This window comes from Xiphophorus couchianus, chromosome 8, assembly GCF_001444195.1.
Source record: "Xiphophorus couchianus chromosome 8, X_couchianus-1.0, whole genome shotgun sequence".
In the NCBI taxonomy this organism is placed as follows: domain Eukaryota; kingdom Metazoa; phylum Chordata; class Actinopteri; order Cyprinodontiformes; family Poeciliidae; genus Xiphophorus; species Xiphophorus couchianus.
In genome coordinates this window covers 730,391-753,817 of record NC_040235.1, presented here as the reverse complement: position 1 = coordinate 753,817, position 23,427 = coordinate 730,391, and the positions used below count along the sequence as shown (strand labels likewise).

The following is a 23,427-nucleotide window of genomic DNA, read 5'->3' as shown; positions in this document are numbered from 1 at the left end:
CCATCATCCATCCATCATCCATCCATCCATCCATCATCCATCCATCCATCCATCCATCCATCCATCCATCCATCCATTATCCATCCATCATCCATCCATCCATCCATCATCCATCCATCATCCATCCATCCATCCATCATCCATCCATCCATCCATCATCCATCCATCCATCCATCATCCATCCATCCATCCATCCATCATCCATCCATCATCCATCCATCCATCCATCCATCATCCATCCATCCATCCATCCATTATCCATCCATCCATCATCCATCCATCATCCATCCATCCATCCATCATCCATCCATCATCCATCCATCCATCCATCATCCATCCATCATCCATCCATCCATCATCCATCCATCCATCCATCATCCATCCATCCATCCATCCATTATCCATCCATCCATCATCCATCCATCCATCCATCATCCATCCATCATCCATCCATCCATCCATCATCCATCCATCATCCATCCATCCATCCATCCATCATCCATCCATCCATCCATCATCCATCCATCATCCATCCATCCATCCATCCATCCATCCATCCATCATCCATCCAGAGTCTGGTGGATGATGGATTATTTTATTTTACTTTAATGATGCCTCCATCTGCCTTTAGGATCAATAACATATTTAATCTTATGAATTAAACTAATCAGCGGTTTGGGATTAATGTGACCAAATGCAGAGAAGATTCAGATCAACAGAATAAAACTTACGATGCTGCAAAACAACCAGAACAATCTGGATTAGAAGCAGTTCAATAATTCATATCTGTCCTTCTTCCTCCTGGCCGCCAGGGGGCGGTACGCAGCGCGAGGCCGCGTCACTATGTGATGACACGTCACTACGTTATGAAAACAGGCGCGTGTGCGGTGGCGGCAGGTTTAAAGAGTCCAGGTTTGGAGCGCAGAGAGAAACGTCTGGGTGAAATCTGGGATTTAACGGCGGGATTATCGGGATTACTGAGGAACAGCGGGATGTCGGAGGACAGGTAGGAAACTGAGGTTTCACTTCACCTTTCTGACGTTTTTCCGCCGCTTTATTCTGGAGGGAACAGCGCGGACCGACGAACGGGTCAGATTAACTAATCTGGTCAGCGTCTCTGTCCGATTATGAATATATGTTATTATAATCTGATTTGTTTTTAGCCATAATCTGACTACATTCGTGTTAAATGGCGCCATTTCCTCCCAGTCAGCCTGGTCCAGTTTATCAGCGGCTCTTTGTCTCGTTCCAGCCGCTTAACCTAATATTAAACCAGTTAAACCAGTATGAATACTTCCATACTTATCAGGTCAAACCACATAGTGCAATACGGTAATCACTGGTCAATCTATCCGCCAAATTCTTATATTTTTTTTGTGTTGTATTTATATTTACTTATATTCTATATTCTTATTCCTTGTTTCTTGCATAATTTAAGGTTTTGGTTACTCACATTTGGTGTGTACCTTAGTATTTATTTGTATTTTGTATTCTTTTGCACCTTTTGCTTACTGTGTGTTATCTCTGTTTTTTGCCTGGGAGCTGCTGGTAACTTCAGTTTCCTGAGGGATCAATAAAGTCTAAGTCTGAACTGGTGAGGCTGACTGCAGGTCCCCAACATGGCGGACAGCCTCCGCGGTCTGGACCATCCCAGCTGTGCTGTTCTGACCTGTGACCTCTGACCTGTGCCTGCAGCCTTCCCCTGCAGGAGCTCTCCTGCCAGAAGCGGTTCGGCATCAAGAGGAAGAGCCTCGGTTCCGAGTCCACTCCGACCGACCTGGTGCTGCTGCGCTCCCCGCGGCCCAAGCAGCCCTGGCCGGCCTGCCTGGGCAAGGAGAACCGGGAGGGCCGGTTCGTCCTGGCCCGGAGGTCCCGGAGGAGGTGGCGGTCCAACTCAGGTGGGGACCCGGCTCGGTTCTGGTTCCGGAGGGTGTGTCCAGGTGTGACTCCAGCTGTTTCCCTGCAGGTGTTTCCTGGGATCACCTGCCGGACGAGCTGCTGCTGTGGATCTGCGGCTGCCTGCCGCTGCCGGACCTGCTGCGGGTTTCTGCGGTTTGCCGCCGCTGGCGCCGCCTGGCGTGAGTCCCGAACCGGTTCTGATGGGTCACAGCTCACTACACGTTCATTATTCAATTTGCATTCATTTTTTATTATTATTTCAATTTCTGCTGGAATGATCAATCAGTTATTGAAACGATCGATTAATCGCTAACTGGACCGGATCTATTCCACCAGAACTCCGGTCCAGTTTTAGCTTCACATTCTGGAAAATCTCCAATCAATCACCTTTCCAACCAATGAATCAATAATCAATCACTGTGTTGCTGCTGTTCAGCTTCAGGCAATAAAATGTTTAGTTTGATTTAAATTGATTTTATTTTCATATTTTAATGCATTTTTATTGTTTAGATCCATCATCATTTTATTGTTTATTTTAATGTTTTTTTTATCCAGTTAATCGTCAGAATAATCGATTATTGGAATCGAGTTAAAGCTGAGTTTGTTGAAATGTGGGCTTTTAATTTGAAAGTCTCTCCAGTCCCAGTATTCCCAGTAACAGAAGGCGCTCCATATCCAGCACCGTTAAATTATGAACAGATGTTTGTTTTGGCCTGTTAAAGGAACCCGTCCGGTTCTGGTTCTGGTTCTGCAGGCTGGACGAGTCCCTGTGGGTCAGTGTGGACCTGGAGGGCCTGACCCAAACGGGCCCGGCTCTGCGTTTGGTTCTGAGCACCGGGGTCCAGAGGCTGCGCTGCCCTCGGGCGTTTGTTGAGGAACCGGACCTCTCAGAACCCGGGTGAGTCCAGAACTTCCTCCTGGTCCGGTAAGGCCCGGTTCGTGGTTCTGATCTGGGTTCTTAATGAACCCAAAGATGCAATAATAAGATCTGAAAAGTGCGGCGTGCCTTTAAACCCTGCCTCAGCTGGGTTCAGCTCTGGACTTTGACTAGGCAATTCTAACCCATGATGCTGCATGTTCAGGCTGGTGACCTTTGACCCCAGGCTCAGCACCATGCTGCCCTGTGAGCTGGTTTCTCTACGGAACCAGAACATCTGGACCGCCGGGTCCGGTCTGGTTTATTTAGCGGTTGCAGAGTAAAGGGGTTGGATGTAAAACAGGGGTCTCAAACTCGCGGCCCGCGGGCCAACTGCGGCCCGCGGGACGATAGTTTGTGGCCCCCGCGTTAATATGAAAGTTTAATGTTAGTGCGGCCGCCAGTTTAATATAATTGGCACTTTTCAGTGTTGTGTGCGGAGCTGAACTTACCAATCACGGTGGAGTATATTGCTCTTGGGGGCGGGACATCGGCTGGGCCTATTTGCATTTTCTATTTGTCATTATTTGCATGCGGTACATGCGCAATTTCCGTGGCCACTTCACGTGCTTCAGCATCCAGTCTAGACCCGGAAGTTGCTGATCAGTGTAACGTAATTAAGGTTAGGCGCTGTAACGCTTGGGTTGTGTTTAAGGAGGAGAGGAGGCGGCAGATTGGTCAGGACGGTCAAAACCTCCCAACCACTCTGGTACTGGGAATTTCCCAGTATTGTCCTTTAATAAACTCTCTTCACCAACCTTACAAAGCCGCTTGAACGGCTGCTATAATATCAGACATGAAAATTAGCAGAGTCCAAACAACCCGTAACATTACTAAAGAAAGCTAACATGTCGTAGCACGTTTCTCCCACGCTCTCTACAGAGAAGCCGTGGCGCATACTTGTGACGTCACTAGCAACACTAGAGTGTCTTAAAGAGACACTACACAATTACGGCTGTTACAGCGCCTGACTACGGCCAAATATGGTAATAGGCCATCAGAAAGGTTCTGCTGAGGAGGCCGTGTGTGTGAATGCGGCCCAGCCTCACCCAGACTCTACCTCCAGCGGCCCCCGGGCCTCCAGCGGCCCCCGGGCCTCCAGCGGCCCCCGGGTACATTGAGTTTGAGACCCTGATATAAAAGCAGGCCGCACCGTTCAGATTTGTTCCAGTGGATGCTGAATGTCTCCGTGGTTTTAGCTGTGTGGCTCCTGGTTCTGGTTCTGCAGGCGGCTCCAGCTGGTGGATCTGGACCTGTCCGGTTCCGTGGTTTCTCCCTCGGCGCTGCGCAGCGTCGTCTGCCGCTGCAGCCGGCTGCGCCGCCTCAGCCTGGAGGCGCTGCCGCTGTCCGACGACGTCCTCAGGTAATCGGGCCGGAGGCGGGCCGTGGGCCGGGCCGGGTGGGTAGGACTGGTTCTGACGGTTCTGTCTGGTCCGCTCTGCAGCTGCCTGGCCCAGAACCCGGACCTGCTGCAGCTCAACCTGGGTGGCTGCTCCGGTTTCTCCGCCACCGCTCTGGCCGCCACGCTGGGCTCCTGCCGCAGGTCAGAACCGGCTCCGCTCGGGCCGACCCAGACCGGTCCCGGTTCTGACCCGCTCTGTGTTCTGCCTCAGGTTGGAGCAGCTCAACATCTCCTGGTGCAGCTTCAGCAGGAACCACGTCCAGAACCTGGTGGAGACCCTGAGCCCCTCCGTCACACACCTCAACCTGAGCGGCTACCGGGACAGCCTGGTGCTGGACGGTGAGGAGCCGGAACCGGGTCAGAGCCGGGCCAGAACCCCTGCTCTGGACGCTCTGCAGGGTTTAACTGGACCTGGGCTGACGGTTTACCTGCTTTGTGATTCAGTTCTTCACCAAATCATCTCAGTCTGATGAACAGTTCTAGAGAACTGCTGGATGAACAGTTCTATTTTGATGAACTGTTCTTCATCCTGACCCAGTTCCCCTGTTTGTTCCAGATGTGAAGGTTCTGGTGGACCGATGTCCGGACCTGCAGACGTTGGATCTCAGGTGAGAGCGGTGGGCGTGGCTTCCTGCTGCTGCTGCGTGTGGCCGGCGGCGGTTCTGGTTCTGACGGTCTCTCTGGTTGCAGCGACAGCACGCTGCTGACGGCCGACAGCTTCCTGGTTCTGAAGCGGCTGAAGAAGCTGCTTCACCTGTCGCTGAGCCGCTGCTACCACATCCACCTGGCGGCGCTGTGGTGAGTCACTGCGGCCTAGTCAAAGTCCACACCCTCCTCCTGGTTCTGACTCGGTGGGGATGGATTTAAAAGCAGGCCACACTTTTCAGATTAACTGGTAGAATCGATTGAAGCTTCTGATCTGACCCGGTTGGTGAGTTTGGACCAGAACCAGATGCAGCTTCCAAAGGTTCTGGACATGGTAGAATAGTTTAGTGCTCAGCTGGTGTTCTGGTTCTGACCCGGTTCTGGTTCTGTCCCCAGTGACCTTGGGAAGGCGATCCCGTCCCTGCGGTTCCTGGACGTGTTCGGCCTGGTCCAGGACGGCCAGCTGGTGGCGCTGCAGGACGACTCGCCGCGACTCGCCATCAACGCCCGGCCGTTCTCCTCTGTGGCCCGGCCCACTCCGGCTGGCCCGGTCGGCGCCGCCCAGCCCGACCGCAGCATGTGGGGCCGTGGATGCAGACTGAAGGTCCGCTTCTGACCGGACCTGAGGGTTCCTGGTTCTGTTCAGTGTTCCTGGTACCGGGGGCCAGATGGTGGACTTGGCCTCCTGTTGGGCGACCCGGCCGCTGTTGGACTCTGCCGGTTCTGATGATGTTAAAAGTTTTGAATGGTCTGCTGGAATAATGACTCAACGCTGGAATCACTGAACAGTTTTAATGGAAGAGGAGGTTCTGGTTCCGACGGGTCCAAACGCGACCCAAATCATTCCAATCAAAACCGGGAAATTAAACACGGATCCGTTCGGTTCCGATCCAGTTTTATACTTGAAAATGTTGACAGATTTTCTCTGAATCGTGTTTGTATTAAACCCTGGAAGCTGTGTGATGTCATTTCCTGGTGGGAAACCGGAGGCGGTCCGACTCCTGGACCGGTCCGGAGGACGAAGTCGGTCCAAAGTTAATCAAATAATCTGGATTATTTAGACATAAGAGTGAAAAATGAGTCACTGATGTATATTAATTTATTATTTTGAAATAATTAGCAAAGTAAATATTTAATTTGCCAACTAAATATAGAGCTAAATAATTTAAACATTTGGCTCACTAAGTAGTTTTGAAACCAGTTGGCAAATGAAATGTTAGAAAGCTAAATATTCAGAACATTCTTAGCTTGCTAACTAAAAGCTAAATGTTGTTAGCAAACAGTATTTACTTCAAACTGAATATTGAGCTCCATATTTACTTTGAAAATTATTTTATCTTAATTAGTTTGGAACTGAAATATCATTAAGCTTCAATAGTGATAGTTAGCGATATCGCTATATATATTTATATATATGTAAATGCATATAATTATATCACTAACTAGTTTGAAGCTTCATATTTAACTAAATATGAAGTTTTCTAACTACACATTTGGCATAATTAGTTTTTCATCATATGTAGCTTCCAAGCTATTAAAGCTAAATGTTTGTAGTTAAATATTTATTCACGCTAACTTAATCTTTAATCCCTAAATACTTAAATGTTTAACTGGTTACATATTTAATCTAAAGCTGCGTTATGAATAACATGGTGAAAATATGACCTTATAAAACAAACACGTTTATCTTATAAACGGCTAAATAACCACATTTTATAAAGAGTTCTTACTTTACCTGAGCCGTCCGGTACCGGTACCGTTCATGATTTACTGTCCTGGTTCGGTAGTTCGACCCGCTCAGGTAATTGGACCATTTGAATCAGCTGTGATGGAGCAGCGGATCTGAAAGCCATTTATTTTTATCATAATAAAACAGGAAACGAGCCGCAGGGAAAAGGATTTAAAATACTTTTTCACAGTACCATGGATCTATTGGACCTGGTGGATCGTTCCAGTTAGATTCATCAGAACCAGATGATTTATGAACTGGATCCAGAGTGTGGGTTCCACCAGAATCAGGAATAAACAGCCAGGGTTGATTCGGCCATATTGGTTTATTAGAAAAGTCACTTCCATGTTTAACCGGACCGGTTCCGTTCGGGTCACATCAGAAAGCCAGTTACTCTAGAAAAGCTGATGCAACTTAACATCTTGGCATTTTGGACCAGCAGATTCTGGATCGGCAGAGTTTCGTTCCAATCCGAGATTTACTTCAGGATCAAATCAGATTAGTAATAAATGAGTTCAGAACCAGACTCCAGATTTGGGTTTATTTTATTTAAAACAGACAAAAAAAGGATTTCATGTGTTTGTGGGAGAAGCGGGTCGAGGCGGAACCGACCGAACTGGCTTTCTGAGCGGAAACATGTAGAGACTGAGGAACGAGCTGGTGCTGCTTCATGGGAGAGCCCCCACCACCCCATACAATATACATTTATATATATAGAAAAGTGGCTAAAGATGCTAGGATGAGACGTTCTCACGGCACCATGGCTTATTAGCAGAAACACAACAGAACCGCCATCTGGACCAACTAACGGACGCGTCTTTAATCTACAGGAAATGACGTGCAGAATGCTACAAAGTTATCGTTGTTTTCATCTGGTGCGTCTGGAGACCGACGACGGGACAGTCCGGCGCCGCCGCCCCCTGGGCCGGGCCGGCGCCGACGGGTCGACGACACACAGGAGGAAAATATTAGAAACAAAAAAAATATTTTACAAATCCCCCCACCCCCTTCCCACAGACGGGTCACAGCGGGAGGACGGCGCCGAGACGCTTCAGTCGTCCTCACCGTCGTCCTGAAGAGACAGAAGGACAGAGACACCAGGTTAGGGTCCGGCAGAACCGGGTCAGAACAGAACCAGACCTTAGTGCGGCCGGTCGCTTCTCAAGGACACGTTTTGATTCTTCACAGAATCTGGAGGAAATCACTTCCTCAAGCTCTAGTTCTGAACTGGATCGGAACCGGTTCTGAACTGGATCGGAACCGGTTCTGAAAACCGGTTTAAACCGGTTCAGCCTCTCACTAGTTGTTAAAACCAGAATCAGATCAATAATCTGAGTGGACTGCTTTAATCCAGAAAGTTCAGGATGTCGCCTCCAACCACAGACCGGTTCAGTCTCCATAGCAACGGTGTTCTGGTTCTGCTGGAGGTTTGTTCCCACTGTCACCTCGTGCTTGCTGTGGAGGGCCATCAGCAGCCTCCTTCAGGAAACATTGTTTACAGTAACCATGACGACCAGCTGCAGCTCTCACCTCTCCATCTTCCCCTTCTCCATCCTCGTCTTCGCCTTCCTCTTCCTCGCCCTCGTCGATGTCCTCCAGACCTTCCTCATCCTCCTCTTCGTCGTCCTCACCCTCCTCATCCTCCATGTCAGGAACCTGGAAGCGTCCAGACAGTCAGCGAACTGCCGGGCGGCGCCCCCCGTCCCAGCGGCGCCCCCTGCACCTACCAGGTAGTACTGCAGCGGGTTGGGCCAGATGTCGTCCTTGATGACCTCTCCCAGCTCGTCGGCGCCGGCGTCTGAGTGGTCAGTGAACCAGGTGAAGAAGCTCTCCGGCTCCTCGTGCTGACGCTTCTTCCCAGCTTTGTTCGGCGTCTGGCTGCTCCGTTTGGTCAGGTCCTGTAGAACCCAGAGGTCAAAGGTCAATACATGTCAATGATGATTGTCATCCCGACCTCAACAGATCTGCCCCTGAAAAAGCTCCTCCTCACCCAGATTCAGCCAATCCCCGGTTATCTGGTTAACCTTTACCAGGTTGAAACATAACCGATGTTAAACTTTTCCTACAGTAAAATTTTAGCACTTTAAGAATTTCAAGGGAAGTTTTAGAAACTTTTTCAGCACCCGACTTTGGAGATGAAACAAATGAACAAATGAACTAAAAAAAGACAATAGGAATAATAAATATTAGTCACATTGAAACAATAGTTAAGCTGAATGACCTTCCTGCTCAATTTAAATGCTTGAAACTACATATTTACATAAAACTCATGAAAACATATTTATTTCTGCCCAAACGTCTTTTGTCTCAGGTTAGTCCGGATTATTACATTTATTTCCACTTCCTGAATTGCAGGTAGAAGCTTTTGGTCGGCAGGCCGGAGCAAACGCACCTTTCCAGTTTTCCATTTGATCTCAGTGGATTTGGAAACCGGATCTCCGCCCTCGTTGACGTTAAACTCTTTGGACAGAACTTTGTTCTCGAAGTACGGATTCTCGTCGAAGGACTGCAGGGACACAGAGGAGAACAGGTGGATCAGAAATCATCATCATCAGCTTCAGAACAAACTAAGAGAATCAACCTGAGACTCACAAAATCTATTCTGTATCCAGACTTGATGTCCTCGAACTCTGTGACCTCAACCTTGGACAGATAATGAAGAGCTTCTTCATCTTCCTCCCCCAGAAGAGCCGAAACTACAAGCAGCAGACAGGAGTTTTTATCTGTTCCTGACAGGAGGAACCAGAACCAGAACCGGATCCGGCTGTTTACCTTGTGGATGGTTGACGAACGTTGTGACCCAGAAGTTTGGGATTTTGGCGATGAGCTCTGATCTCTTCTGAAAGAACGGCTGGCGTAATTTATTGTACTTCTGCTCTACTTTTAAAATTTCTTCACTGGCCTGTTCGTTTAATCTGGAAAACAATCAGCGTGTCAGAACAGTAAACGGTTTCCATGACGACACGTCGGGTTCAGACTCACCTGTCGATTTCGTTCTGTACTTCATCAATGTGTTCGATCGCCTCCTGCTGTTCTTTCTCTGAACACAAAACATCAAAATTCAGGAAATAATATCCCAGTAAAATACAAGAAATTAATTTAAGATCAAAATCATTTTGGTTTAAAATAAAAAACATTCTGGAAATGTGAACAGGCGATCTAATGAACATCCTCAGCCTGTTAGCGTTCAGACTGTCAAAGATCTACTTGATGAATTTTCTAAACTCCCTTCATGAGTTAAATATTAAACGTGAACAATATTTTCTTCATAAATTAAAGTTTTTATTTCAGAGTATTTGAGCTTTACTGAACATGAACTTTATTGATCCAGGATTGGGAAATTATTGGGCAGCAGCAAAAAACACAAAATACTCAACATAATGAAATAAAATGTAAACTTCTATAGTAAAATAAAAGTATAATCTAAAACCAGCTGCTGAAAGCAGCGTGAACACAGATCCTTCACACTCAGCTTACATCCTGACTGCTTTATTTTTAATTACTCTAAGTACATTTTTTAATGCACAAACACACATTTATATAAAATATGATTCTACTCTCCACATTTCCATGGTTACATTTAATCACTGCCCAGTATTTCATGTTGTAATCCTGCTGCTCTTTGGTTTTACATATTTTGTCCAGTGTGGCTCTGCGGACCCTCCGCCGCCTCCATGTCCCTCTGGAGGACAGGAATCAGGACGCGGTGTTTCCGCCCCAGGGCTCCCAGATCCGGGTCGTGTTTTCCTGGAGGCATTCCCTCCTCGCTGGGGGTTTTCCACGCTGCAGATCGTGGGTTCCCCCCGCAGACGGCCCCTCCACCCCCCTCCTTCCTGTTGCCGTTTAAGGCGGCCTGGTTTGAATGAAAAACGGGCTGAGCTCCGGCTCCGTGTCTGCTGAGGAAGCCCTGAGCTCAGCCAGCGCCTCCTGCTGCCGTCTCACTGTTAATAAAAAGCTCACAGTGACCCAAACTCGGTGAATTAGCCCGATCTGGTTATTTAAACAACGTTTAGGAGCCAAACTGAGAACAACTGCTGGCCTGCTGTATTGTAAACTAACGGCTACAGGCTAGCAGAAGCTAGTAGAAGCTAACGGAGGCTAACGCGGCTAGTTAGCTGCAGCTGCATCACTAAATATCTCAACATGTTGAGCGAACCGAGGCCGTTTCTGGAAACCAGGTGCTTTAACTCCCAGGATGTGGTTAACACGAGTCCATCAGCGGAACCCGAGGCCGTGAGGACGGCATAATGACGGTAAACAGCTGAAAATGGCGCTGAGAGGAGAACCGTTATTACCGGAGGTCTCGTCCCCTGCGTCGTGGTTTGAATTCTCCTTCCTGCTCACTTTAGCCGCTGAGGCCGACATGCTGCCGCTTCTCCGACGCTCAGTAGACCTGAAGTTCCTCCCGGCGGGTTAAATCTCAGCTCCTGACGACAAAACTTACTTCACCTCACAAACAACAGTCCGCCAGCAGCGCCACGATGGGAACAAACCGACCCGCCTCCGTCAACACATTTATGGCTCTCTGCTGCCCCCGGTGGCCCGGAGGGATGTGGACGCCACGGGAACTGCATGAAGTCAGGACCAGATATGAAGCATAAATATATTAACTCTACAGGAAATAAAATGAAGGAAAAAAGAACATTATGTACATAGTATGTGAATGTAGGGCAGAATATAAATATTATAATATTAGATTGGAAAATCAGCATCAGATTCACACAAAAAAAGATCCAAAAATATTAAAAATATACAAAAAATAAGAAACAACTTTAACAGTAATAATAATAATATTCCTCTTCTAATAACTGTGCAGTATTTTTATGTTATAATTTTGTACAGGATATCAGACTCACTAATGAATGTGCGACTGGGTGACTTTTTAAAATAATCAGATGTTTTTATTTTTTCTGTCCTCTCAGCAAACGATCCAGCAGTAAAACAAAATGTCTGCCTTTAGTTCATAATGTTTTCTGTGGAAATGCTAAGAATCCGTCATAAAGAAATGTATGATTTCTTAAAAAAACCTTCAACTTGCCCCAGTTTGTGGTAAATTTTTTCCAGTTTAACCTGAGTGATGCTTCGAGTTTTACTGAAGGAAACGATAAACTAACCATGAAGTTATTGATCAGGATATTGGAGTCAGAATCATGGACTGGAACCAACCAGCTTTTCTCAACCAGTCCAGTAACTAGTCCCAGCAGGTCTCTGAACAATCTGTGTCCAGCATGTGTGTGGTCTGTCAGCTGCTGTTTCCCTGACCTTTGACCTTATTAGTATTATAATTATTTCCTCTTTAGTTTGTTTCTGGTCAGACTGAAGCAGGAAGTGACCAGCAGCTGAGCTAGTCTTCAGGATCCGGCCTGCGGCAGGAAGTGATGTCATTATTTTAACACCAGAGACTGATTTCTGTTTCTTTCAGTTTTCTGCTCAGGTGACGCTGCTGTGACGTCATGTGACCCGGTCACGGCCCGGTGTGGGTCAGAAGGATGGTTCCGTCCTGAACTGTTGACCGGAAGTGACGTTCCTCCGCTCTGCGTGTCTGGGCCGATCTGCTGAGTGACTCAGTGCTGTGATGACAGCTCCAGGGAGGAGGCTGCCGGAATGCCTTACCTGTGCAGGTGCACCCGGTGCTGCGATCTGATTGGCTTCAGGTGCATCGATGTGCCCGCGCGCGGCCAATCAGCGCGCCGTGACGTCAGCGCGGATTCAAAGGATCGCTCAGATTTGTTTCCATCGGTGATTGAGGAAGAAGCCGCGGCCGTCAGCTCACCTGAGCAGGTAGATCAGTCCGAGCGTCCGTCCGCGCACCTGGCCGCCATGTCAGCCCCGACGCCACAGGTGAGTCCTGCTCCGTACCTACAGACCCGGACCGGTTGTGGGGCCCATCAGAACCGGTCCGGGTCACCGAGGTTCCGGCTGGAGTCACAGAGCTGCTGCTGCGGATTTACCTGTTGGTCCAGTTTGTCTCCTCCTCACCTGGCTTTGTCTTCCTGACACAAACACCTGAGACAATCACTGCAGAACGACTTCCGGCTGCTCGGAACCAGCTGGTCCGGAACCGGTTGAAGGTTCGGAACCAGCTGGAAGTCCGGAACCGGACTGGTTCTCATGACAGCAGCAGAAATCCTGCAGTAGAATTGTTCTGTCTTGTTTTTGTTCATATTTAATCTTTAATCTGTTCGTTTCATTAACTTTGATTTTTCTGGTTTCAGTTCCTCATATTTAAATATTAATCCATCTGTGATCTGAACCTGCTGAGCAACAAAATGTTTTGATTCTGAAATCATGATAGAAAGTTTAGTGGAAGGAAGACGTTTGAGGTGAAATCCACACAGTGAGACATTTACTGTACAGTAAGTCGATGATCAATGACTCATCATCTTCAGTGGTTCATCTCTGAGCTTTGATCCCCAGGATGTGTTCTTGGTCCCATCCTGCTCCTACTGGACCAGAGGGTCAAAGGTCATCTTGCAGGAGAGGGTTTCCAGTCTGTTCTCAATGTCCTAGTCAAAGTATCAGAGGAGGGGGCTTGCCGTGGTGGCGTAGCGGTTAGCGCGACCCGCATTTGGAGGCCTTGAGTCCTCGACGCGTTTCTTCCCCCCTGTCCTCCCCCGTTTCCTGTCAGCCTGCTGTCATATCAGGGGCACTAGAGCCACAAAATACCCTGGAGGGGTAAAAAAAAAGTATCAGAGGAGAAATCGGTTTCTGTAGTCTCTCTCTCTGTGATCCTGGTTCGGTTTAGATCAGGTTTCTGATCTGAGTGGATTCTGAGAGTAAAGCAGCTGCAGTCCAACAGGAAGTGACCCGGCCTCAGCCGCTGTGTGTTTCCTGTCAGGATGGGAAGCAGCAGCAGCTGGACATTCTGGACCCGCAGTTCCAGCAGCGGCTGGAGAACGCCCGGGCGCAGGTCCGGCAGGAGATCCAGCTGGAGCTGAAGATCAAGGAGGCGGCGGAGAGGATGCGGCGGGCGTACCCGAGCCGGCGGGGCGGCGCCGTGGACGGCGAGGTGAAGGCGTCCAACCGCAAGCTGGAGCAGCTCCACCTGCAGCTGCAGGAGCTCAACGCCATCTCCATGGCAACGGAGAAGGACGACCACACAGGTAAAAGGCTACAGCAGCTATAAACGTTCTGGAGCCGCTCAGGCCAAATAAATCAGAATAATTCAACTGGGATCCATTTTCCAGCTTTCAGGATTTCTTTAGATTTTTCCAGACGATGTTTAGCAGAAGCTAATGCTAACACACTACACCAACCTGATATTTAGCAGAAGCTAATGCTAACGCGCTACACCAACCTGATATTTAGCTGAAGCTAATGGTAACACACTACACCAACCTGATATTTAGCAGAAGCTAATGCTAACGCACTACACCAACCTGATATTTAGCAGAAGCTAATGCTAACACACTACACCAACCTGATATTTAGCAGAAGCTAATGCTAACACACTACACCAACCTGATATTTAGCAGAAGCTAATGCTAATGCACTACACCAACCTGATATTTAGCAGAAGCTAATGCTAACGCACTACACCAACCTGATATTTAGCAGAAGCTAATGCTAACGCACTACACCAACCTGATATTTAGCAGAAGCTAATGCTAACGCACTACACCAACCTGATATTTAGCAGAAGCCCTGAAGCACGGCTTTAATTTTGACGTTTTGCTGACTCAGCGACTGATTGTTTCTCCTGGATCCTTATTGGTGAATTTAGGCTCCGCCTCCTCCCCGTGTCCCACGTAAGGTGGGAATCACCATAGCAACCAGGAGACTCAAATTTTAAATAAGTTTGTTGACTCTGTTTGTGCGTTTCAAAGCGGCCGTCCCAGAGGAGGAAGAGAACCAATCATCAGAGCCGAGTCAGTGGGAGGAAGTGACATCACCGCTGGCCAGCCGCATCAGAAATCTGAAGAAACAGCTGACGATGGAGACCAAAGTGAAGCAGGGCGCCGAGAACATGATTCAGACCTACAGCAGCAGGTCCTTCAAGGTGAGACCAACTTCCTGTCTCCTTCAAAATAAAGCTCCTCAACCGTGACCCGGTCCGAGCGGATCGGAGCCGTGACCCGGTCCGGTTTGTGTTCCAGGACCGGAAGATGCTGGCCACGGCCCAGCAGATGCTCCAGGACAGCCGGACCAAGATCGAGCTGCTGAGGATGCAGATCGTTAAAGTCGGCCAGGCCCGGGACGAGGGCTCTTCCCTCGGTAACCGAACGGAGCGGTTCTGTCCTGGACCGGGTCCGGGTCCGGGTCCGGCCGGCTCTGAGCCGTCTCTCTGTCCCAGGTCCTGACGAGGAGATCATCGGCCCGGTGGAGCTGCGCGTCGCTGAGCTGCTGCATCGCATGAAGATCGAATCGGCCGTCGCCGAAGGAGCCAGGAACGTGACGAAGCTGGTGGACCCGAAGGAGCGCCGGGTTCTGACCGAGGTACCGACCCGATCGGGTCAGGGATCCTGGCTGCCATCATTAACGGCCCTTCCTGCACTGCTGTGGTGTGGAGAGCTTTATCCTTTTTCATGTTGTTCTCCTTTTAGAAACATGGCCGAATATTAATCGTATTTTCTGATCATAACTAGATGAACTACAACAACATTTGCTAATATGTAGCTATGGCACAACATCAGCTTTAATGGCCTATTCCAAGTCTGACAGCAGTGGAATGTGTGTAAATCAAGGCCCAAAGGTGACACAATTCAATAAACACGTCTTAAATAAATTAACACAATGAGAAATGCAAACATTAAATCCATAAAAACATTTATGATTCCATGTGGAAGTTGTTAACTGTAAAGTGTTGGTTATATTTAATGGTTCTTTAAACAGTTTAAGAACTGGTGGGCGGGGCTAACACTGTTTACTCCTCTATGGGCGGGGCTAACACTGTTTACTCCTCAGTGGGCGGGGCTAATTGTGTTTTTAAAGTTTGGTGGGCGGGGTTAACACTGTTTACTCCTCGGTGGGCGGGGCTAACACTGTTTACTCCTCTATGGGCGTGGCTAACACCGTTTACTCCTCGGTGGGCGGGACTAATTGTGTTTTTTAACGTTTGGTGGGCGGGGTTAACACTGTTTACTCCTCAATGGGCGTGGCTAACACAGTTTACTCCTCGGTGGGCGGGGCTAACACTGTTTACTCCTCAATGGGCGTGGCTAACACAGTTTACTCCTCGGTGGGCGGGGCTAATTGTGTTTTTAACGTTTGGTGGGCGGGGTTAACACTGTTTACTCCTCTATGGGCGTGGCTAACACTGTTTACTCCTCAATGGGCGTGGCTAACACAGTTTACTCCTCGGTGGGCGGGGCTAATTGTGTTTTTAACGTTTGGTGGGCGGAGCTAACACTGTCAGGGAATTTGATTGGCCAGCAGTTGAGCAGTTTTTCATGATGGTTGTTGAGCAGGAAGCTGGAAAAACTTCAGTTTTTGTCAAATGTAGATTTTCTGTGGTTATTATTTCTATAAATATTATTTAGTCCATTTTCATTTTGTTTTCATGACACTTTTTAAACTAATGCAAATATACAAATAATACAGTTTACCTCCAATTTGTTATTTCATCTGTCCTTGGATCGCTGGGCTCATTGACCATGATCCGATCGGTACTGAAGGGTTCTGAAGGGTTCTGATCAGTTCTCCAGAAGGCTTCTGATGGGTTCTGTCCCTCCAGGCCCAGGCCCGGGTCCGGGAGTCGTCCCAGAAGGTGGACCTCCTGCGTCTCTCCCTGGAGCGGCGGCTCGCCGAGCTTCCTGAGGATCATCCCACACGAGCCGCCATCATGGAGACTCTGGAGTCTGGAATCGCTCCGTCCTACGGAACGCCGAAGAAACAGTCCGCCGCTCCGTCGTCTTCCTCATCATCATCCTCCTCCTCCTTCTTCAGACCGGCCAGTCTAACAGGTCCAGTACTTTCATAACCCAGAAACATCCTGGATGATCCACTGGACTCATGACTTCCTGTTTGGTGATGCTCGAACACGACGATGGTTTCCTGCTCACTCCCAGATGTCGCTCGGCTCTCGCTCACTAATCTCTTGATTCTCCTCCTGCCTGTTTCTCAGATGTCATTTTCCCGGGTTGAATCCTGAACCTCTTTTGGGTCAAACCTCAGGGAACTGAAATGTTTCTGAATAATAGAATAGAATAAAATAACTTTATTCATCCCAGCAGGGAAATTATTCCGCAGTTACAGCATAGAGACGAGACACACAACATCCACCACTGAGTAGCAATTGTAGACAAGATAAAATAAAATATGCTGTCAATATAAAAAGCAGCTTAGAGCAGTCCTTGCAAGGATTCAAAATGCAGATACAGTATGTATATGTAATATATGTACAGCAGTGTGCCACAGTGCAGTTGTGCAAAATCGGACTGATTAGTGCAGAACAATGATTTAGCTTTTATTGTACAGTGAGATGGCATGTGGCAGGAAGGATTTCCTGTATCTGTCCCTACGACAGCGGAGCTGGAGCAGCCTATGTGAGAAGGTGCTCCGCTGTCTGTCCACTATGTGGTGGAGAGGGTGCTGTTTATTGTCCATAATAGACAGAACCTTCTTCAGTGTCCTCCTCTCCACCACAGTTTCCAGGGACTCCAGCCTTAGTCCCAGTACAGAGCCAGCTTTCCTGATGATTTTGTCTGGTCTATTAGAGTCGCTGGCTCTGATGCTGCTTCCCCAACACACAGCAGCAAAGAAGATGGCGCCGGCAACAACACTGTGATAAAAGGTCTCCAGCATCTTGCTGCACACATTGAAGGATCTCAGCTTCCTTAAAAAATAGAGTCTGCTCATCCCCTTCCTGCACACAGCGTCAGTGTTAGATGCCCAGTCCAGTCTGTTGCCGATTACAACTCCCAGGTATTTGTAATCCTCCACCTCCTCCACCACTTCCCCTTTGACCTTTAGTGGCTGTGAAGGTATCTTCTTCCTTCTGAAGTCAGTCACCATCTCTCTGGTCTTACTAATGTTGAGCCTTAGAATAAGATCAAATCATGAAGTTCCTCCTAAATATCAGTTTAATTAGATCCAGAAGAATCGAGCGAGTCGCAGACTGACCCAACGCGGTGATTCTGACCCGGCTGTCGTCCTGCAGGCCGGCTGGAGGTCTGCCTGTTGGGCGTCCAGGACCTGCTGGAGGACGTTCCGGGCCGCAGCGCCGCCCAGTTCTCTGGGATCTACGCCGACGGGAAGTCCATGAAGGTGAAGGGTTCTGGACGGAGCGCCAACGGGAAGACGGGGAAGTCCGACGAACTGTCCTGTAAGGAATCTGCTGCATCCCGGCGGAGAAACGTTGATATTAACGTTGATGTTCCTGATTTAGATTCTGTTGGGAATGTCGGAGAAAGGCCCGTTTAATCCAAACTAAAACCTGACCGACGTTTCCGTCAGGTTTTAGTTTGAACCGTTGAAATAATTCCTTCGTTTTCCGTGAGATCCAAAGCGCCGCGGCTTGTTTGATCTGAGCAGAACCATCCAGAACATCCGGATCAGAAATGACCCGGTTTCTCCCTCCTGTCTCTGTTCCAGCGGAGGTCAGCGCCGTGCTGAAGGTCGACAACCGGGTCATGGGCCGGACTCACTGGAGGCCGCAGGGCAAGGAGGCCTGGGGCCAGAACTTCAGCACCGAGCTGGAGCGGGTCAGTACACTGGTGGTTCTGGTTCTGATCCGAACCAGAGAATAATTTTCCAGTCTGATGGACCTTAGAGGCTCCAGACGGAGCAGAAAGTGGCTCCTGCTGTAAACCAGTAGTGATTGTGGTGCTGGTTCTGGTCCAGTCCAGGGAGCTGGAGGTGGCGGTGTACTGGAGGGACTGGCGGGCGCTGAGCGCCGTGAAGTTCCTGCGCCTGGAGGACTTCCTGGACAACCGCAGACACGGCATGTGTTTGGAGCTGGAGCCTCAGGGAATCATCTTCATTGAGGTTTGACTGCTTCCCAGTTACAGGTCCAGTTATACAGAACCAGGGTCGGGTTCTCTTTGCTCTCATCACGTTTAACAGCAGAACCAACTGATCAGATTCCAGAACCTTCACGATCCAATAGCACCACATCGTCTGTGTAATCCAGCAGCATCTCTGTAGGACAGAAATGCAACATGAATCTAAATGAACGTTGAATAAAAGCTGCAGCAGTTTGGACTGTTAACTTACAGCAAGTAGTTTAACACCCAGTGACCCCTGACTGACCCCTGACCTCACCCGTTTTCACCTTGAAGAGATGAAGAGCTGCAGACTTTTATCACAGAAAGAAAATGAATCGGTGTTGAGTTTTATAACTGAAAATCTTTCATTTATGTCCTGAAACTTGATCAGCTCTTCATTTGTATTTCCAGGTGACGTTCATCAATCCCGTCATCGAGCGTCCGTCCAAACTCCAGAGACAGATGAGGATTTTCCCCAAGGAAAAAGGTGAAAAATTAATATTTCTTGATGCTTTCAGGACATTTTTGTTAAATACGTATGATGCAGCGTTCAGAGTGAGCGTCTCGTACAGAGGCTACAGACCTCGACGTGGCCGCCCCGCGACCCACCGGCCGCCCCGCGACCCACCGGCCGCCCCGCGACCCACCGGCCGCCCCGCGACCCACCGGCCGCCCCTCGGTGGATCGTGCCGGTGGATTGGTTCCTTTGTGTCTGAAAACTTTAATTCTCCACATCCAAACTTCAACACAAAGGTCAAACTTTATTCAGCTGAAAGTTTACCAGAGAGTAAACTGCGGGTTTAAATGTTTCTGGGAGAATGTATTTGGGGAAGCTAAGTGCGCTAAGCGTTTTCACAGCTAGCAAAACCAAAAGGTGCTAAACGGAGAAATTAGCTTCGCTTTTAGCGGATTAATTGAAAGTATGTCCAGAACTTCGTTGTTTTGGGAACCTGAACAGATTCTTCTGAAGAACCGAACGGATTCCTGTCCAGCAGCACCAGCAGGGCCCGGCGGGTCGGGTAGATGGGCCCGGTTGGTTCGGCTCAGTTTGGGTTTGGTTTTTTTTGTCGATCGCTGTTGATGTCGGGTTATTGTAACGGAATCGTGACATAACCAGTGACTCCGCCCCCTGGCCAATCAGTGACCAGCAGTCTTCTGATGTCACGTTTTGCCTTGGACCCAGTGGAGTCGGTTCTAGTAAGGCCGGTTCCGAGTCGGGGAGAACGCTGTAAGATGTTTTGGTTCAGGAAACATGGTGGCTTGGTGACATCATCCTGGACCTGCTGTCTGCTTCCTCCAGGGAGGAACTTCCTGCGGGCGTCTCAGATGAACCTGAACTTCGCCACATGGGGCCGTCTGATGATGAACTTCCTGCCGCCGTGCAATTCCCTGGAAGCCATGAGTCCGCTGCTGCCGGCCCCCATCGCCACGGCGTCCAGCGGCTCGCCGCCACGGTGAGAGTGGGATCCGTCAGAGATCCTCCGGATCGCCATCAGAGCTGATGAATCTGTTTCCTGTCAGAGAGCGAACTCCGTCCAGACTCGCCGTCTCCGAAGAATCCATCAGAAGATCTTCACCTCCCTCCAGGAAGGAGACGAAAGACGCCTCGCAGGTCTGAGAGGAACGTTACAGTTATGATCAGAGACCAACATTTATTAACTTTCAGTTTGTCTCTGATTGTGGTCTGGAGAAGCCTCCTGACTGGAGGAGCAGCCTGAAACCCAGAAGGCAGGCCGCGGCTGGACCGGCGCCGCAGTGAGTCTCAGAAAAACGTTTCCCTTCAATCAGTCTGAACAGATTTGATCTTTTTAACAAAGTTTCACAAACTTTATAAAAACTGATCAGGTGAGTTCTACAAATAATGATGTTTATGGAATGAAACCCTCAGCAGGTCATTTGTTCATGTTCTGTAATCTGGATCAATAACCTGATCAGGAACCGAGCCGCCAGAACCTCAAAGGACCCGGAAGGATCCGCTGGTCATAATGTTTTGGCTGATTCCTGCGTCTTTAAACACTAAAACTGTAAAGTTTTCTGGATCGCAGCGTTTTGCAGCCAGAACTCTGCCGGCCCGGTCCAGAGGTCCGGTTCCTTCACCGTGTTTCGTCTGCAGGTCCGAGGCGCTGAAGATGGACGACTTCCAGTGCGTTTCCGTCCTGGGAAGAGGACACTTCGGAAAGGTACCGGAACGCCGGGATCCGCCGTAAAACCCGACGAAGGTCAACGACTAACAGAACCTCCTCTGACCCAAACCAAGGTTCTGCTGGCCGAGTACAAGAAGTCTGGGAAAATGTTCGCCATCAAAGCGCTGAAGAAGAGCGAGGTCATCACGCGGGACGAAGTGGACAGGTGAGGAAGATCCAGAACCTCATGGTACCGGTACAAAACACGGCCCAGTTCTGACCCGGTCACAGGAACTTTTCCTGAACTCATCATTCGGTGTGTTTAGCAGAACTTCCCAGAGAAACTCTGAAAGTTCTGGTGGAGTTCCTGACCCGGCAGAACTTTTCCTGGTTCCGTCTGAAGCGGTCCGTCGGTTTGAGTGAAGTTAGATCTTCGTTCAGCTGTTCTACATGTCGGCCTGTAGGAGGCGCCAGAGGAAAGTTTGTTTCAGTGGTTCTGGTTTGTCTGACCCGGTCCAGTCTGGTCTGCGAGAAGCGGATCTTGGAGGTGATCAACTCGGCCCGCCACCCGTTCCTGGTCAACCTGCACGGCTGCTTCCAGACGGCCGAGCACGTCTGCTTCGTCATGGCCTACTCTCCGGGCGGAGACCTGATGAAGCACATCCACGCCGCCATCTTCTCCGAGAAACAATCCCTGTGAGCCGACGGCCCTCCGCTCGCTCCCGACGGTCCAGTCAAAGTACGGCACCTGGTTTCAGCTGGCTCTTATTGGTTTCCAGGTTTTATTCTTCGTGCGTTCTGCTGGGTCTGGAGTTCCTCCATCAGAACCAGATCGTCTACAGGTGAGTGGCTGAGGCCCCGCCCCCAGACGCGGCTCATTGGCTGGAATCTGCAGCGGGTTTCCTGTCTGTCCTCCAGGGATCTGAAACTGGACAACCTGCTGATGGACGCCGATGGATACGTCCGGATCGCAGACTTTGGTTTGTGCAAAGAAGGTGAGGAAAAAAACCCAAACGGTTTCCTGTCTTTTGATTGGTCCAAAGGTTTGAACCAATGGCAGAGCGGCTACAGTCCAGCCCACCTGGACTCACTCACCTGACACCAGGATAACATGAAATGCCAGTTATGTCTTTTATTGTGAAAATCCAAGTAAGACTGTTTCCTGTTAGTCCGTTAAGCATCAGGTGGTTCTGACCCATTTAACAAGCTAACAGGAAGCTGACACCGGGGGAGCGCCGTCTTTTGATCTCCATGGTGATTCCCTCCTTTGGGACTGGTTGCTATGGTGATTCCCTCCTTTGGGACTGGTTGCTATGGTGATTCAATAAGCAGGAAGGGGACCTGGAACCTCGGATGGTTCAGCAGATACAGAAACATGAAATGTTCTGCAGCTGGGATTAAACTTTTTGTTTCTGTAAACGATAAACTCTTCTGCCCTGAAGCTCTAACTGCCACCGGTTACCATGGGGATGACGGTTACCAGGGTAACCGTCATCTGTGTGTGTGTGTGTGTGTGTGTGTGTGTGTGCAGGGATGGGCCACGGCGATCGGACCAGCACCTTCTGCGGCACGCCGGAGTTCCTGGCTCCGGAGGTTCTGACGGAGAACAGCTACACCCGCAGCGTGGACTGGTGGGAACTGGGAGTTCTGGTGTTTGAGATGCTGGTGGGGGAGGTCAGTGACCCTCCGCAGAACGTTGCCGACGGTTCCGCAGGTTCCCGTTCTGAGGAGAACCCTGTTCTGTTCCAGTCTCCTTTCCCAGGTGACGATGAGGAGGAAGTGTTCGACAGCATCGTGAATGAGGAAGTGCGCTACCCTCGCTCCCTGTCGCCTCAGTCCAAGTCGCTCATCCAGCAGGTCGGTTCTGCTCCAACCTCCGGATCCGGCGGGTCCACTGGGTTTTATTGGTGATCTCTCTGTTCCAGCTGCTGCAGAAAAACCCGGACCGGAGACTCGGATCAGGGAAGGACGACGCCGCCGAGATCAAACGACACAAGTTCTTCCAGGTGGGTTCTGCAGAACCCGGAGCGGACCCGTTCTGGTGATGAAATGTTGAGTTTATTAGTTACCATGGAGACGGCGCTGAACTGGATTATATTTTGTTTCACATGGCTGGGATTAAGTGGACCAAGCAACTGTTCTGTGAAGTTCTGATGTCGGCGGCTCGGTTCTGGTTGGGCTTAAGGTTCTGATCCGGTTCTCCCCAGGGAATGGACTGGGACGCCCTGCTGGCCAAGCAGCTCAAGCCCCCCTTCCTGCCGACCATCTCGGCTCCGCTGGACGTCAGCAACTTCGACGAGGAGTTCACGCGTCTGAAGCCGGTTCTGACGCTGCCGCGGACGCCGACCGCCGTCGGCGCCGAGCATCAGCAAGTCTTCAACGACTTCGACTTCTCCCTGATCAGCTGACGGCCTGGCCCCGCCCACTAGGGGCAAGGGACGTGACTCCGCCCACCAGCTGTTTTAAACGGTGGAGCTGATGGCAGCACTTTGCTCCCAGTCTGAGCTGTAAATATCCTGAAGATCAAAAACAGAGAATTTATCTTTCTGATTGTTTTAAATTATTCTGCAGAAATGTGGATGTGATGATGATGATGATTTATTAATCCAGCCTGTTTAACGTGAGAATTGATGAATAAAAGCTGGACTTTCTTCTCAGTAACGACTTTATTTTAGTTCAGAGGTAAAAAATCACGACCACAGAATCAATAAGTCAGAAAAACAATATTTAGATGAGTTGGTATAAACTGGAGCTCCGACATGGGAAACTTTACTGCTCTCCATATTATA

General features: G+C 49.3%; 3 protein-coding genes across 7 annotated transcripts; 2 read left to right on the top strand and 1 right to left on the bottom strand.

Annotated features, from left to right (window-relative positions):
* Positions 1–630: 630 nt before the first annotated feature.
* On the top strand, positions 631–5,830 carry skp2 (S-phase kinase-associated protein 2, E3 ubiquitin protein ligase). The gene is made up of 10 exons (XM_028026386.1): positions 631–1,006; positions 1,696–1,898; positions 1,967–2,078; positions 2,654–2,797; positions 4,044–4,178; positions 4,260–4,358; positions 4,429–4,556; positions 4,774–4,825; positions 4,908–5,015; positions 5,259–5,830. Exons 1-10 carry the CDS (start codon positions 849–851, stop codon positions 5,476–5,478), a joined length of 1,359 nt encoding a protein of 452 aa, XP_027882187.1. The 5' UTR covers positions 631–848; the 3' UTR covers positions 5,479–5,830.
* A 1,067-nt stretch (positions 5,831–6,897) lies between these two features.
* Positions 6,898–11,094, bottom strand: LOC114150148 (protein SET-like). Its single transcript, XM_028026392.1, has 8 exons — positions 10,887–11,094; positions 9,574–9,631; positions 9,364–9,506; positions 9,184–9,287; positions 8,984–9,097; positions 8,319–8,489; positions 8,122–8,247; positions 6,898–7,663 (listed from the first exon to the last, which is right to left on the bottom strand). Exons 1-8 carry the CDS (start codon positions 10,954–10,956, stop codon positions 7,643–7,645), a joined length of 807 nt encoding a protein of 268 aa, XP_027882193.1. The 5' UTR covers positions 10,957–11,094; the 3' UTR covers positions 6,898–7,642.
* Positions 11,095–11,156: 62 nt separating this feature from the next.
* pkn3 (protein kinase N3) lies at positions 11,157–23,295 on the top strand. Of its 5 annotated transcripts, none has more exons than XM_028026372.1 (22): positions 11,375–12,432; positions 13,430–13,694; positions 14,418–14,590; positions 14,688–14,805; positions 14,885–15,027; positions 16,265–16,493; positions 17,690–17,854; positions 18,124–18,233; positions 18,373–18,516; positions 18,927–19,002; positions 19,816–19,969; positions 20,037–20,127; positions 20,206–20,270; positions 20,629–20,695; positions 20,773–20,864; positions 21,158–21,334; positions 21,418–21,480; positions 21,557–21,633; positions 22,170–22,312; positions 22,388–22,495; positions 22,564–22,644; positions 22,846–23,295. In XM_028026372.1, the coding sequence occupies exons 1-22, from the start codon at positions 12,196–12,198 to the stop codon at positions 23,044–23,046; spliced, it is 2,979 nt and encodes a 992-aa protein (XP_027882173.1). In that variant the 5' UTR covers positions 11,375–12,195; the 3' UTR covers positions 23,047–23,295. The 5 variants fall into 5 exon arrangements, 4 of the variants coding, with proteins under 4 accessions (XP_027882176.1, XP_027882175.1, XP_027882173.1 ...); XM_028026373.1 differs by having other exon boundaries at positions 11,376–12,432; positions 20,209–20,270; XR_003596678.1 differs by lacking the exon at positions 22,846–23,295 and having other exon boundaries at positions 11,352–12,432; positions 21,103–21,334; positions 22,564–22,582.
* The last annotated feature ends 132 nt before the right edge of the window (positions 23,296–23,427 follow it).